Here is a 14,354-nt window from a genome sequence, read left to right on the forward strand (position 1 = left end):
CAAATCCTGTCATAACAGCTGATTATTAGCTCACGCTGTACCGCAGTTAACGCGAATGTGGAGCAGTGGCTCTATCGTAACATCTTGATTCATGTCGCTGGCTGTTTAATGAGTCTTGAATAAAAAGAAAAATCACATGCAGAGAGAAAAGAACATTATTCTGAAGGGAGATTCCGCAAATTCCACGTGGGGGATTTAGTGCATTGCAGCATGAGTGGACAAGCTAGTTAGCGCCGTGTCCTCCTGTGTCACTCGAGAGGAACTTCAGGAATTTCCTTTGTTGATTCCCCCATCCCTCCCAACCAAACTCATCCACTCCTTTCACCAGGGAGGGAGGCATTTTCCCACACCACATATTACAGGACTCTCTGTCAGGGAGGGAGGAATAAAAGTCCCGGATAAACAAGGGAGGTGGGAAAGAGGGGCCGACATTGGGTAACAACTCGCACAAAGACATTTTAACAAAGTGAAGACAACTTACGCATTGCAGTATGGTCTCTTCTCAAAGCCTTTGTAATTCTTCATGTTCAGAGACATATTGCAGACCTCGCAGCGAAAGCATTTCGTATGCCAGTACTGTCGAGAGACAAACAAGATGTCAATAAATGGAGAAATATTCCCAAACTGGAGAGCAGGGAAAATGCTAACCATCGCGGGAGTTCACAGGCTGGCTACACAGACAAAGAAAAACAGAAAATATCAACCTATTTGCAAGTAAATTGCATGGTGGCTGTTTATAGCCAAGTAGGGCAGGGCCAGCTGCTCTAAAATCAAGACAAATATGCGACTCATATTTGTCCTTCTAAAATGTGATGTGCAGCTCAGCAGATTGGTAGGAGTGAACAAGTATATGTCAGGTCGTAGCTGATTAAAATCTTCCACTACACTTGAGCTGCCCTATAAATTCATATCAAAATGCCAGTTCTGACAATGTTGAGGGGCATAAACACGGGGGAATTTCGACATAAAGCTCTTCTTCTTTTCCTTTCGGCTTGTCCCGTTAGGGGTCGCCACAGCGTGTCATCTTTTGCCATTTCGACATAAAGCACTTACGCTAAAATCTTATTCCCCCTCTCCAATGAAACACATGACAAACATCTCCACAATCAATTGTTTTCATACGAAATGCACAAAGAAAAATATTCAGGACTTATGATTAAAAGAAATTTGGAAACTGCAATAACAAAATGGAACACTGCGCTGTTCAGTGTGTAATGTAAAGTTTTGCCCAAAGCCTTTATGAACTGTTCAGATGATTTTCAAGTAACAGTTAAACATTGTCATATTGATGGAAAAAAGATTTGTGATGCTAATGTACCCCACAAATCTCATTTGTTAATGCTATTAATTGTCGTCCAAGTGCTGTTTAACCCCAGTTTTGTAAGAAAAACCATTAAGATACAAAAATAAAATACTGGTTCTTCTGATGAATACATATGTGTTTGTTTAAAAACCAAGAAACAGATGATTTTGTAATGCCACATTTTTAACAAGTGAAGACTGAAACCTTTGTCAAGACCGGAGTTGCTCAAACCTTCTGTTTTAATACACCAAGCGCCAATAGCCTCGGGTACAGTTGATGCCAAAATTAGCCAACCACAAACTGGAACGATTTCAATCTAAAATAGCAAATCGCCTCGATGCTATTTCAACAAGAGGTTGAATCAAATAAAGTAAATCAGATGCACTTGTATCTATTCTGTTTTGGCCTAAATATGATTGCGAGAGAGAGTGCATGAGAGCGAAAGATTTTTGTAAATGCTGGGAAAGTGTGCAATCCCAAAACTACTTTTGGACATCTCGCAGTCTTTCTCAACAGGTTTTACGAGTTGATGCCAGCCAGCCGTCCTTCCTGCTCAACACCCAACTAACCTCTCTCTTCCCCCTTTCCCTTTCTTCTCTGGCACTGGGCAGGGTCTGTTCTAAGAGCAATGGAAGAATGGGAGAAATGGCAAAACAGGGAGGAAATATGGGGGGAAAAGAGCAGCAGGAAGGGAGGGGTGGCCAAGGAAGGAGAGAAAGAAGGCCAGGAAAAGGAGGGACGTAGCTATCGTCAAGGGAAGGAAGGGCGGAGGACGAGCAGGAGGAGTGCAAGGAAAGAGCAAGGGCAAGAAGGAACAGCAAGCCCTCTTGGTCATTTTCTTCTCACAAAGCATAAAAGAAGCTCCGGAATCGGTAACATGGTGGACGCGAGGTCCAAATCAACTTCTTCCCCATTTAGTATACTGCACAGCTGGCAATAAATCAAGCTTGATGTCGAGTTGTAAAATACTGGAATGGCAAAACACAGTGGTTACCTTCAGTTGTATTGAATGACTCTAAATGTGGTTCAGGCCTACTTTTAGAGCACTAACTTCTTCACAACAACGGGCCAAGTGGCACTGTGGTGCTTCATTGTTGTTGATGGTGAATACATTTTGGACAAGACGGCTCAATTTCCCACACTTCCTGCTGCCGTGTCTGCATGTGCACCACTTTTGTCATTTATGTAAATATTTGTGAAACTTTCAGCAGTGCCACTGTGACAACCTCAAATTCCAACAAAATCTGTTCCGGTATGCTGGTTTGACCACATTCACTTTGAAACTTTGAAGCCTATCACTGCTGAATAGAGCAAGTAATGGTGGAGTACGCCATGGATGTTGTTCCTTGTTATGAATGTTGCACCAGTCCAGCACCGAGTGCCGGAGAAAGATTCCTTGTATTTTTACACACTTGGCCATTAAAGCCAATTCTGACAAATCACTAGGAAGTCGTAGGGAACATACAGATGAACAAGCACTCTCATACACATTAACACCTAAGAATAATTTAGTCTTGTTGAGGTAAACAATACAGAGCAATGTAGAGTGTGGTGAGGAAGTGAAGAAACGGGTCCAAGCGGGGTGGAACAGTTGGCGGAAGGCGTCTGGTGTTCTATGTGACAGAAGAGTCTCCGCTGGGATGAAGAGCAAAGTCTATAAAACAGTGGTAAGGCCAGCCATGATGTGGCACTGAATAAACAACAGGAAGCAGAACTTGAGTTAACAGAAATGAAGATGTTGAGGTTCTCGCTCTGAGTAAGCAAGTTGGCTAGATTAGAAATCAGCTCATTAGAGGGATAGCCAAAGTTGGATGTTTTGCAGACAAGGTTCGAGAGAGCAGACTTCGATGGTTTGGACATGTCCAGAGGCGAGAGAGTGAGTATATTGGCAGAAGGGTGCTGAGGATGGAGCTGCTAGGCAAACAAGCGAGAGGAAGACCAAAGAAAAGGTTGATGGATGTTGTGAGGGAGGACATAAGGACAGTGGGTGTTGGAGAGGAAGATGCACGAGATAGGTTTAGATGGAGAAAGATTACACGGTGTGGCAACACCTAATCAGGACAATCCGAAAAGAAGAAGAACATAGTTTCCATTAAAACGTGCATCTTTTTGGAATGTGTAACTAAGCAGGTAATAGAATAAAAAAGGCGGGGCCTGAGCTGTATTTCAAAACGAGAACTTCTTGACAGCCAGGCAGACGTGCCAACTGCTATCCCACTGTGGTGGCCACATTGGCATACTGTATCTCTACTGATCCATAGAGAGATGCACTCAAAAGGAAGTCATCCAGTGAGCTGAGCCATTTGTTCACCACCACGAAAAACCCGCTAAACCACATTCCACTGGAACGAACCTCATCCACCTGCTGATGTGACATGCTGGAGAGTTACTTCCTCACACCACAACTGGAAGCTGTACACACCTGCACACACACTCGCATGCATGCAGCTAATGATCTACTGTCACTCAAGCACAACCCGAACTTTAAAATGAGACTACCCCGACAGAGTTACTGTGCGTCGAGTGCCATTTTTTTTCTTTTTTGTAATTTCCACAAAGTTATTGATTTAACCACACAAGAGCGTGACAAGTAAGTGTCGTGTTAAAAATTCACACCACCGTTCCAGCAGTGGAGAATCCTCTGATGCAACCATGGACGTTGGAAAACAGCCGGATCAATATTGTCCTTCCACGATTCACATCGCTAGTTTCCACACAGCACAATGGGCAATTAAAAAAGCCACTTTTGATAGCAGTGTGAAATGGGCTTCACAATGGTCACATACGTACCCCAGCTTTCTGCTATTTCCTTTTACACAGCCATCATCATCCTTTCTGTTAGGCCAGCAATGATACTAACCCAGAAGCCAGAACATAATCAGGATGACCTACAGTGCGGTCTCGATTCAATTACTTGATCAAAAACACTGGGCCAATCACATTTTTGGGATTTTTTTTTTTTAAGTTATTTTTGAAACATCACAAAGCGACAATGCTCAGGTACTAAAATATTAATAAATATATTCCACAAGAATGATTATTAATTCAAGCTGCAACTTTTTAAAACAAGTTGTACAGCATCTATTCGTTCAAATGAAGCAGGAAAAGGAGACGTTAACTGCTCCACGTTAACAAGAGACGCTATATCAAATGCATACATCGAGTAGCAGGTGTCCTCATCAAGCAGCCATGACATTAACAGGCGTTCATTTTACTTGTAGGTGCATTTCAAGCCACTCATGGTCACTGTACTAATAAAAGAAATCAAGCATCCATCCATGCATTTTCCATTAAGGCTTATCCTCACTAGGGCAGTGGACATGCTGGAGCCTATCCTTGCCGACTCTGGGCAAGAAGCGATATACACTCTGACTGGTCACCAGTGAATAGCACTGTACACAAACCATTTGAACTCACATTCACACCTATGGGGAAATTAGAGGTGGAACATTTCCCACCTGATTTTGTCCTCCAGATTCTGTCTGATACGCTTCACACAGGACACCCGAAAAAGACAGATTTTACCGGATTGCGAAATGACCTACCTCGTGTGAACTTTTTCAACATCCCCATTCAGGTTTCAATAATACAAAATAGAAATGTTTCTACGTACTGTGAAGAAAATATGTATTTGAACACCCTGACAATGACAATGACCCGAAGCACACAGCCAGGAAAACCAAGGAGTGGCTTCGTAAAAAGCGTATCGAAGTTCTGGCGTGGTCTACTCAGTCTCCAGACCAAAACCCAATAGGAAATCTTTGGAGTGAGCTGAATCTCCGTGTTTCGAAGAGACAGCCCAGAAACCTGTTTGATCTAGAGAAGATCTGTGAGGAGGAGTGGGCCAAAATCCCTCCTGCAGTGTGTGCAATCCTGATGAACAACTACAGGAAACGTTTGACCTCTGTAATTACAAACAAAGGCTACTGTATCAAATATTAACATTGGTTTCCTCAGGTATTCAAATACTTATCTGCAGCTGTATCACAAATCGTTTAAAAAAAATGAAAAAAATCATACATTGTGATTTCTGGATTTTTCTTTTAAGATTATCTCTCTCTCTCTCTCTCAGTGGACACGCACCTGCAATGAAAACTTTCAGACCCCTCCATGATTTCTAAGTGGGAGAACTTGCAATATAGCAGGCTGTTCAAATACTTACCTTTTTACCCTGCTGCATTCCATCTTCCCGCTATCTAAACAGCACACAAACAGCCGTAAAAATGTCAGTGTGAAATGGGTTGAAGCTTTTATTTTTGTCCCCCACCCCCTTCCCGACACACCACCACAAAGCAGAGTGACTAACGCCTAGATTATGTCCCGACATGAGGCGCTACCACAATTGTGTTCATTTGTCTTCAAACAAAATGTAGCAGAAAAGGTGTTTCCTCAGCCTAGAGGTGGTTGCCATTTTGCATTTCACCAAAAGACAACAAACCAAGCAGATCATTCGACTCGTTACAACAGCATGACCATCTTATTTGAGCGTTTGCTTTACAGGAGACATGACCTGGCAGTGAGATGGAAAAATGAGGACACTGCGGAGATGGAGCCCTAGAAAAAGCAATGAAAAAAAAAAAAAAAAAAAAAAAAACACTACCACTGTCTCTGTGCGTCTTAGCAGCTCAAACGCACATGCGTATGCATTATAACAGACTAGATGTGTGTTGCGCTGTATGTAGGTTATGTGTGTGTCCACTCATGAGCAAACATGCTCGGTCAGGCTCACGACAGCGTACACTGCGGATAGGGAGGATCCGACCAGTCATGTAATAACACGATAATAAAATGCCATTGAATCTCGAGGGACTCCACAGTAGATTTTTACTTTATGATTTCTTTATTCCCACTGTAGCCGAGGGGGTGTCTGCAAGTTTAATAAGGAACCCAAGATTCAAGACTGACCTTTTAATACTTAAATGTACAACTTTGAAAACCTGAATTTAGACTTTTCAATTCTTGATTTGAAGAAGCTAAATTTAAGACATTTAGGACTAAAAGTATAGTTTTTTTTTAATTCAAGTATTTTAAAACTTAAATTGAAGACTTTGGAAAAAAACAAAACTTAAAATCTAAAATTAAAATGAACTAAGGGACAGATGTCACTTTTTAGAACCTTCCAGGGCTGAACGATATATGGACAAAATCATGTCTCGATATTCATGACAGAAACCTCAATTGGTATGACGTGACTATGGGGTCAATGAAAAGTAGTCATTTAAGAAAAATAAAAATGCTAATGAGTGTGTAAAGTGCATTCAATTTATTACTGTTAGTCAAGCGCATTAATACACAATCGCCAGTAAATAAAGCAGAAATGAAACTAACAAATATAGCATGCTGCAACTAGTGGATGAATCAACAACTGCCTTCAACAAGACATAACTCTATGTAGGAAATGTATTATAGAATACAAGTGGTAGGTGTGCCTGTGTTATACTTGACTGGCTGACACATTAGCATTACAGTGCACCTTCTACATATTTGCAAGGAACAGCTTGTTCACCAAGTCTGGGTTCAAACAGGACTTCTCACAAATTAGTGTGGCTCATTGCATTGAAAATTCTCTCTAAGAGAGAGCTTGTGACTTGCATGCACACGTATTTTTCTTCCCATGTTGATTAGACAGCTCCGCTTCCGCACGATTTTGCGCATAGTTTATTTCATTTATTCCACTTTATTTGATGTAGCATTTTATTATTTTTAATCGATTCAAAACTTTGGATTCAACCTAAACGTTTTTACATCTGGCCGCTGCCGCTAACACGCAAGCATGTTGCTAAAATGACGGACTTGGCCGCTGCTGGTATTATGATTAGACACGCTAAGCTCATAGATGTGCTTAGCGTGCACATTATCACACTTCAGAGTGTTTAAGGACATGCACACACAAGATCAGTTCATAGACTAGAGGAATTATGGTTTTGAGGTGCTATACAAACATTTGAAGCCAAAAGTTTATATACATTAAGTCTACAAGCGACTGTCTACAAACACACACACACACATTTCATATTTATCATCTCACGGTCTGAAGTCAAGTCAGACCAACCCTCTCCCTGTTTCAGTCAGGTCAATCAGGATCAAAATTTTGTTAAATGCCACATTAATGAGAGAAATTTTCTTTTCTATTTTCTTCCAGGTCAAAAGTTTACGCACAGAAAAAGTACTATATCTGCAAAAGAACATGAGTAAGCCTAGAGAATGAGGTCATGGCCATGGAAGCTCCTGATGGGTTAACCGACAACATGGTCAGTTAATTGACAGAACACCTGGGGATATATTTAAGGCCACACCTCAAACATTCTCCTTCCTTGAGAGAATGAAGGCATTACCCCTCAAGAAACAAACGAAAAAAATTGTTTGCCAAAAGACACTAAGACAAAGATCTTATCTTCTGGAGACATGTCCTGTGGTCTGATGAAACTATAGTTTGGCCATTATGACCAAGGTTACATCTGGAGGAAAAGGGCGGGGGGGCCTGTAGACCTGAGAACATCATACTAACTGTGAAGCATGGAGGTGGCAGGATCATGTTGTGGGGATGTTTTGCAGCAGGATGAACTGGTGCTCTTCATAAAATAGACTGCATCATATAGAAAGAACGTTACGTGGCGATATTATAAAGGCATCGGCCAGGAAGCTAAAACATGGGCGGAAATGAGTTCTCCAAATGGACAATGATCCTTAGCATCCTGCCAAAATGGTTCAAAAGTTGCTTGAGGATAAAGTCAATGTTTTGGAGTGGTCATCACGCAACCCTGATCTGAAACCCATCAAACATTTGTGGGCAGATCTGAAAAAGCGTGTGCGAGCAAGGCATCTGACAAACCTAACTCAGTTACACCAGTTCTATCAGGAGGAATGGGCCAGGATTGCAGCACAGTACCGTCACGTTACTCAAAACGTTTGACCCAAGTCATCCAGTTCAAAAGAAATTCTATTCCATACTAAGGAAATGTATGGAATCCTCCCATTATTGTGGCATAACAAAATTAAATAATTTTGGTGATCCTGACTGACCTGAAACAGGAGGTTTAGTCTGATTTGACTTCAGACAGTAAGATAAAATATATTGTGTTTTTACACAGAACATAAACTTCTGGCTTCTACTCTATATATTAAAATTAGAAACAGTATAAAACAGCAAATTTGCTTCCTGGTTGTGATGAGAAAGAAGGATCATACAATGACTCAGGTGACTGTCACAGTCTGCTGCTAAATATTGTGACACCTCTTATAGCCACTGGAAAATCTACATCAACGAAAAAGCCACCATTATTGAGCTGTTGCTCATATCACTGTTCTGTACAAATAACCGACATAGAAATTGAAGGGAACAAAGATGACTTGTGAATTTTCTCAGCGGTAGTATCTTAGCTGTAACAGAGACAATACCAATTTTTTGCAAGGGAGTTCCTTAATGCCAAGACACTAAAATGATACTTAGCACTTGGTACTTGTTTTTGACAGCATGCAAAAGCCCAATTTTTGTAAGCTTTATCCCGGTGTCGCTTTCCACAAAAGCCAGACAAGGAGTGGGTGACTTAACATACACACACACACACATATACATATATATATATATATTCTGCATTTTAGAGAGCTCATATCAGGGGTGGGATAAAGTATGTGTAAAAGAAACATTTATTCTTTATTTAAACCCCGAAACTCACTTCTCTCACTTGCTGTGTTGAAAGTAGACATGGGCTGGTTACCAGTTTCAAGGTAGGTCAAAAGTACAACAACTTTCTATTTGCAGTATGAGGTTTTTCTTTTGGGGGTGGGTATAAGCAAAGTGACATGGTCACTCGCCCTTCTGTTCTCGTGATCAATAATTAGTGGGTCCATTGAGTTTGTCCTTTGCTGAAAAAAAAAAACCTGTTTTTGGAATTTCAGGTACTTTGACTTGAGGAAGGATATGCAAACTGTGCTTACAAAAAGTGGCTGCCAGAGGAAGTCACACTTCTCATACAAAATCTTATTTTATGAGATCGCCACCCACGACTCTTCTACAAATTAAAAATGAGATTAAAATACTAATGTCTTGAATGTTTTCAACAAGCTCCAAGAATTGATGTGAGATGTCTACAATATGCTAACATTAGTAGTTTTTGCTCTGATTTAATGTCACAAAGGGCAGACATAGCTACTCATTTTCTGAAAAGTACTTTTACAGCTACTGTATTTTAATTTTACAAAATATTTTAACAGTTACTAAGATGCCAAAAAATGCATGTGGTGCAAAAATACATTAGATAGGATTCAAATGTTTAATCAACCATTTCTAAATATATTTCAGATATAATTGCAATGCCGTGATACAAACATGTTTTTTCTCAAGGTTGCACCATCAGAATCTGAAACCAACCCATCCTGTGTTCTTTGTTTCTTTCAGCTTGTCCCATTAGGGGTCGCCACAGCAGGTCATCTTTTTCCATATAAACCTATCTCATGCATCCTTCTGTGAAAGTCATTTAATACATTACACCAGATGCTGGCACCGATGTCACATGATCACATGGGTTAAATGAAATCAAATGCAGTGCTTGCGAAAAGCCAAGTCTTATAAAGGTTATGCTACTGACGCATCAAATTTGTGGCAACAAACTGGGTAAAAGTCACACTGTAAAGTGTGTGTGGGGGGGGGGGGGGAATCAACATTTACTTCATTGAGTAATAATTTCCAAAGATTTGTCTGTTGATTTGTTTTTGTAATTACATTGTACAGAGACTTTATGGAAACGGTATTGAGTGGAAGCGAATGTTCTCTTCACCTGCATGTAGAGACATGCACAGATTCAAAATGCCTAATCCTTCACAAATCTGCCTTCCAGTGAACAGTTCACTAGAATCCAATTGTGAGGTGAAACGCTGCATAATGTCCACATTCTACCACAAAAACCCTACTCACACATACAGTCCTCATACTTTACCACCAATGGGTAGTAACTAGGAGGAAGACATGTCTTTTGGCATGCTTGCCCCAGGCAGCACCTCTTCTGCTGGGCTAGACTGGAATGCAGCTGTCACACAAGTAAGCCTTTGTGGGGACTGGAGTGTAGATGCAGAGAGGCGGCGCCAGGTAAAGGCATTTTTTTAGGCAGCTGTGAATAACACAGCAAAAGCAGTAGAGTGGACCGGCCAACTGATCTTACACTTAAACACCAATGATATGAGCAGGAAAAGAGAACGATTTATGGAGTGCATCAATGCAGAATGGAACCAGGAGACAAGAGCACAGGAACAGCGCAGCAGAGTTCAAACGGAGCACGTTTCATGGGAGGGTTCGTCTACTCTAGCGGAATGTGCTCTGGTTCAGGCTAGACTCCACCACGCAGCCTGTAAGCATGCACGACTTAAGTAGTAGTCTGCACAAAATATCCCCATCTGATGCATTTGCGGAAAGCTTTAGTCATATTCCATTAGTCAGGGGTACATCTGAGTTACGTTTGCCAACAGTCACCAATGTCTCAGGCTGGTAGTAGCAAAGTGTGGTCAGAGGACTCAAACTTAAGGGACTCCACACTAGATTTCATCCTAATATATAGGCCAGGGGTGTCTGCCCATTTAAGGAGGTCAAATTTAAGACATTTTAAAAGATACATTTCATGCATTTGACAACTTCAAGAGTTTTATATATTTTTGTAGATGTAAGACAATTTAAGACTTGAAAGCCTTAGAGAATTTTTATTTTTAAATTATCTTTCATTTTTATTTGTTGTTTCTAAATGCTTTTAAGATGCATTTTAATTTCTATTTTTAACTTTGTAAATTACATCAACTTACCTTCTGAAAGAAATGTACTTGATAAAATTGTTTCGCTTTAGGTTTAAGACTACTTTTTAATGTGCATTTTAGGACTTAAAACCAAAAGCGAGGACTTAAATTTAAGACAAGATCTGTTTTAATTATTTAATTTAAGTCTTTCTAAAGACATTTTAAACTTCCTTAAGACCTAAATTTAAGACTTGGATCCCGATTTAAAACACTTTTAGAAGACATTTCTAACTGAAGACCTAAATAAGGTGTTATTACTATTAAACGAAAGAGCTTTTAGAGCGTTCAGATTTACAACTTTTAAGAATATGAAGAATTTACAAATTGTAGGACCTAAATTAAAAACCTGCAGGTAAGGCCAAAAGTTAACACTTTCAAGACTTATATTTTATACTTTAGGGCCTACGTGGAATATTTCTTAGAAACTAAATGTAAGCCTTTGACAAGCCTCGGCGGCCCTTGTGAGGATAAGCAGCTCAGAAAATGGATGGATATAAATTTAAGATAGAAGCTCTTTTGTTCCCAAAAGTTGACATAGTACTGGGTGATTATCTTCTACCTCATCAACAAAATATTGAAATTCTTTTGCTTACAAACTGGTTAAATATATTTTGGAATGTAGCATTTGTAAGACTTTTGGACACAGGATTTATGGGTAATAATTTTGAAGGATTTAAGCACATTTTAAACCAAAAATGGACACCATAACATGATGTCCACCCACTTTAGATGTCATAAAAAGTCCCGTAGAGGATGTGGCAGCTGAGATAATGCATCTGTCAACAAACAAGCACCATAAGGGATTGATTGTCAATGGCAATTCAGACATCCATTAGAGAAATCATCCACTTGGCCTCCAGCTCTTTTTACAAGAAGCAAAGAGACCACACCCTCATGTGGAGTTGCAGCATGCATGCTCTGGCTTGTGTGGGTCCACAAGTTTTTGAAACAATAACTTTCTTGGGGAGGGAGAAAAAAAAATTCACATGTAAATGCATGCAACAGCCCAGAAACTTGCTGTGCTTGCTACTCTTCACTTGGATTCTCCGGTGGGATCTACAATTGTACAATTGATGAAATATGCCACCTGAATGTTAGATTATGTCTCCCTTCTCCTTGGAATTGAAAGAGATTTGCCAAATAATGATCCCTCAGTGTGGGATTAGGAAGGTGAAGGTGCGTGACAAGTTCCAGGTTAGACATCAGAAGGCTTGCGGACTATCACTGACGGGAAATGACCAGATTTGAACGGTTCGATTAAGAAATGTGTACAAAAATGGAAGAGAGGGAGTTTCTATCAAGGTGGAGGGCCCAAGAAGGCTTGGTCTTGTATGCCGTCTTCCCCTGCTAAAACATCCAACAGGGTTTGAGATATAAATAAAAATAAGCTTCTAGAAAATTACAACAGCCTTCTTATCTGTAAACACAGCCAATTGTTCCTCATCTCGCAGTACCCCCCCCCCACGCTGATGCTCCAATCGGCTCCACAATTGATGAGATTTTGCCACCTGAGTACGAGATTAAACCTCGTGTATGGGATTGACATCGAATCTTGACAAAATAATCATGTGCAGGATTAACGACGGGAGGGTGTGTGACACATTCCACGTTGAACACTAAAGGGCCAGCCCGTGGCAGCAGGGAATCCCCTGGCAGGGAACGACCACATTGCATTTTGTTTATTATGAAAATAACTGCGCAAAACTAGTAATAAGGGGGCTAAATTGGAATTTTATGTGGTGACGTAACAGATTCGATCGGTTGCTACCAAACTGAAGGCCCAAGCCAGTCTCAGGCTCGTGTGTGTGGTCTATCCTTTAACACCAGACAGATTTAAAATTAAATAAGAAAAAAAAAACATGAAAGTTAAATTTTGGCATCTGTATTCGAAAAGAAGGCGCTATCGTGCCAAGTGTTTGCGATGTATCGTCGTTAGCTTGCAACGTTAGCCATACCTGTGTGTCCCCTTCAGGGTTTCTACTCGACTCATTCACACACACAAAAAACGCAAGGTGTCTCCTTTTAAACATCCAAAAGAACAGGCGTAAACCGACAACGAACGAACGAGGGTTATTTCGCAAACACGAGAACGACCATTAAAAGGACTCCGGTGCGCTTACCTTGTCCAAGCAATTGATTTTTTCCGTGGGGTAGACGACGAGATTACATTTGCTACACAGCGGATTCATGTCGGAGGAATGCTGGTCTTTAGCTTAAGCTAGCACAGAAACCACCAACGACGAAGACGATACAAGCCTCTTTTTTTCACCGCCTCGTTCTTCTTCTTCCTCGCTTCTCTCTTTTTGAAGTCTTTCTGACTTCCCAGGCGGACACCGGAGGGTTGGGGGGTGTTCAATGTTCGAGGGCGGCGGGTCCGCAGCTGTTATCGTCGTCGCGTAGCCGCACAGCTGGCTGTCAGTGTCCACTGGTACGGGGAGCGAGAAGCAGCCAGCCAACGCGGAAAGCGCGCCCCCGACGCCTCATCTTCCCTCCCCGGTCGCGGCCGCCCCTCCCTGCCCGAGGCGCGCGCCCCCGATTCTCGAAGAAAATTGCGTGGGAGACTCTCGTCAATTTAAAAAAACAGATATATTTGGTCAAGTGTCAAAACGAATCAAGGGCGAACACGTCACATCACGCACCTTGCCGACTGTGTTACTGTTTTTATATTTGGAGGGGAATGTGTCATAGGCTGTGTTACGTTATTCGTATCGACCCTACGTGTTACGTGTGCGTATCGTGTGTGTTGGGGGGGGGGGGGGGAACTAAAATTGCTCTGCAGCTTTGTCGTGCTTCACATTCGTGCACATCTGCCGCTGCCACGTTCACTGCAAGTGTCCCCCTGAATGTCATGACAACGCGTGGTTATGCTGACACCTGCTGATTGCTCTTGCACTGGCAACCTCCCTCCGAGAAGATCTCAATTGTTTTGGGGTTGATATCAAAATGTGAAAATGTGAATGTTTAAATACCAGTTCTGATTGGATAGGGTAAAGTATTGCTTGGTTCATCGATGAAACACATGCAATGAATTTTTTCGTTCAACAAAAAGTACAAAAACAATTGCAAAACACCACTGTTATTGTTGTGTGCATCCTTTATTTCTCATAAAGATAAACTACTGACAATGCACATTTCTAAAAAGGCTTTTAAACTCTTAAGATGTACATCATTGTTATGAATAATATGAATGATGATATGAACAAATAAAGGGTTTGTACTCAAATGGAAGTATTACCTAAAGAAATTAACTTGGAAAAATTTAAAATGAGTG

At 41.0% G+C, this 14,354-nt stretch overlaps 1 protein-coding gene across 8 annotated transcripts in view; it reads right to left on the minus strand.

Annotated features, from left to right (window-relative positions):
* Window positions 1-13,617, minus strand: part of LOC133513991 (LIM and SH3 domain protein 1-like) — a 31,381-nt gene extending 17,764 nt beyond the window's left edge. For 3 of the 8 annotated variants that reach the window (XM_061845184.1, XM_061845182.1, XM_061845180.1), the window contains exons 1-2: window positions 13,204-13,615; window positions 482-576 (exon numbers count right to left, since the gene is read on the minus strand). In XM_061845184.1, coding sequence (XP_061701168.1) covers window positions 482-576; window positions 13,204-13,272 — 164 coding nt within the window. In that variant the 5' untranslated portion in view covers window positions 13,273-13,615. Of the gene's footprint in view, window positions 1-481; window positions 577-13,203 lie in introns of all 8 variants that reach the window. The other 5 variants (XM_061845185.1, XM_061845183.1, XM_061845181.1 and 2 more) reach the window with 3 other exon arrangements.
* Between the last annotated feature and the right edge of the window lie 737 nt (window positions 13,618-14,354).

The sequence above is a fragment of the Syngnathoides biaculeatus genome, chromosome 16, assembly GCF_019802595.1.
Source record: "Syngnathoides biaculeatus isolate LvHL_M chromosome 16, ASM1980259v1, whole genome shotgun sequence".
Classification (NCBI taxonomy): Eukaryota; Metazoa; Chordata; class Actinopteri; order Syngnathiformes; family Syngnathidae; genus Syngnathoides; species Syngnathoides biaculeatus.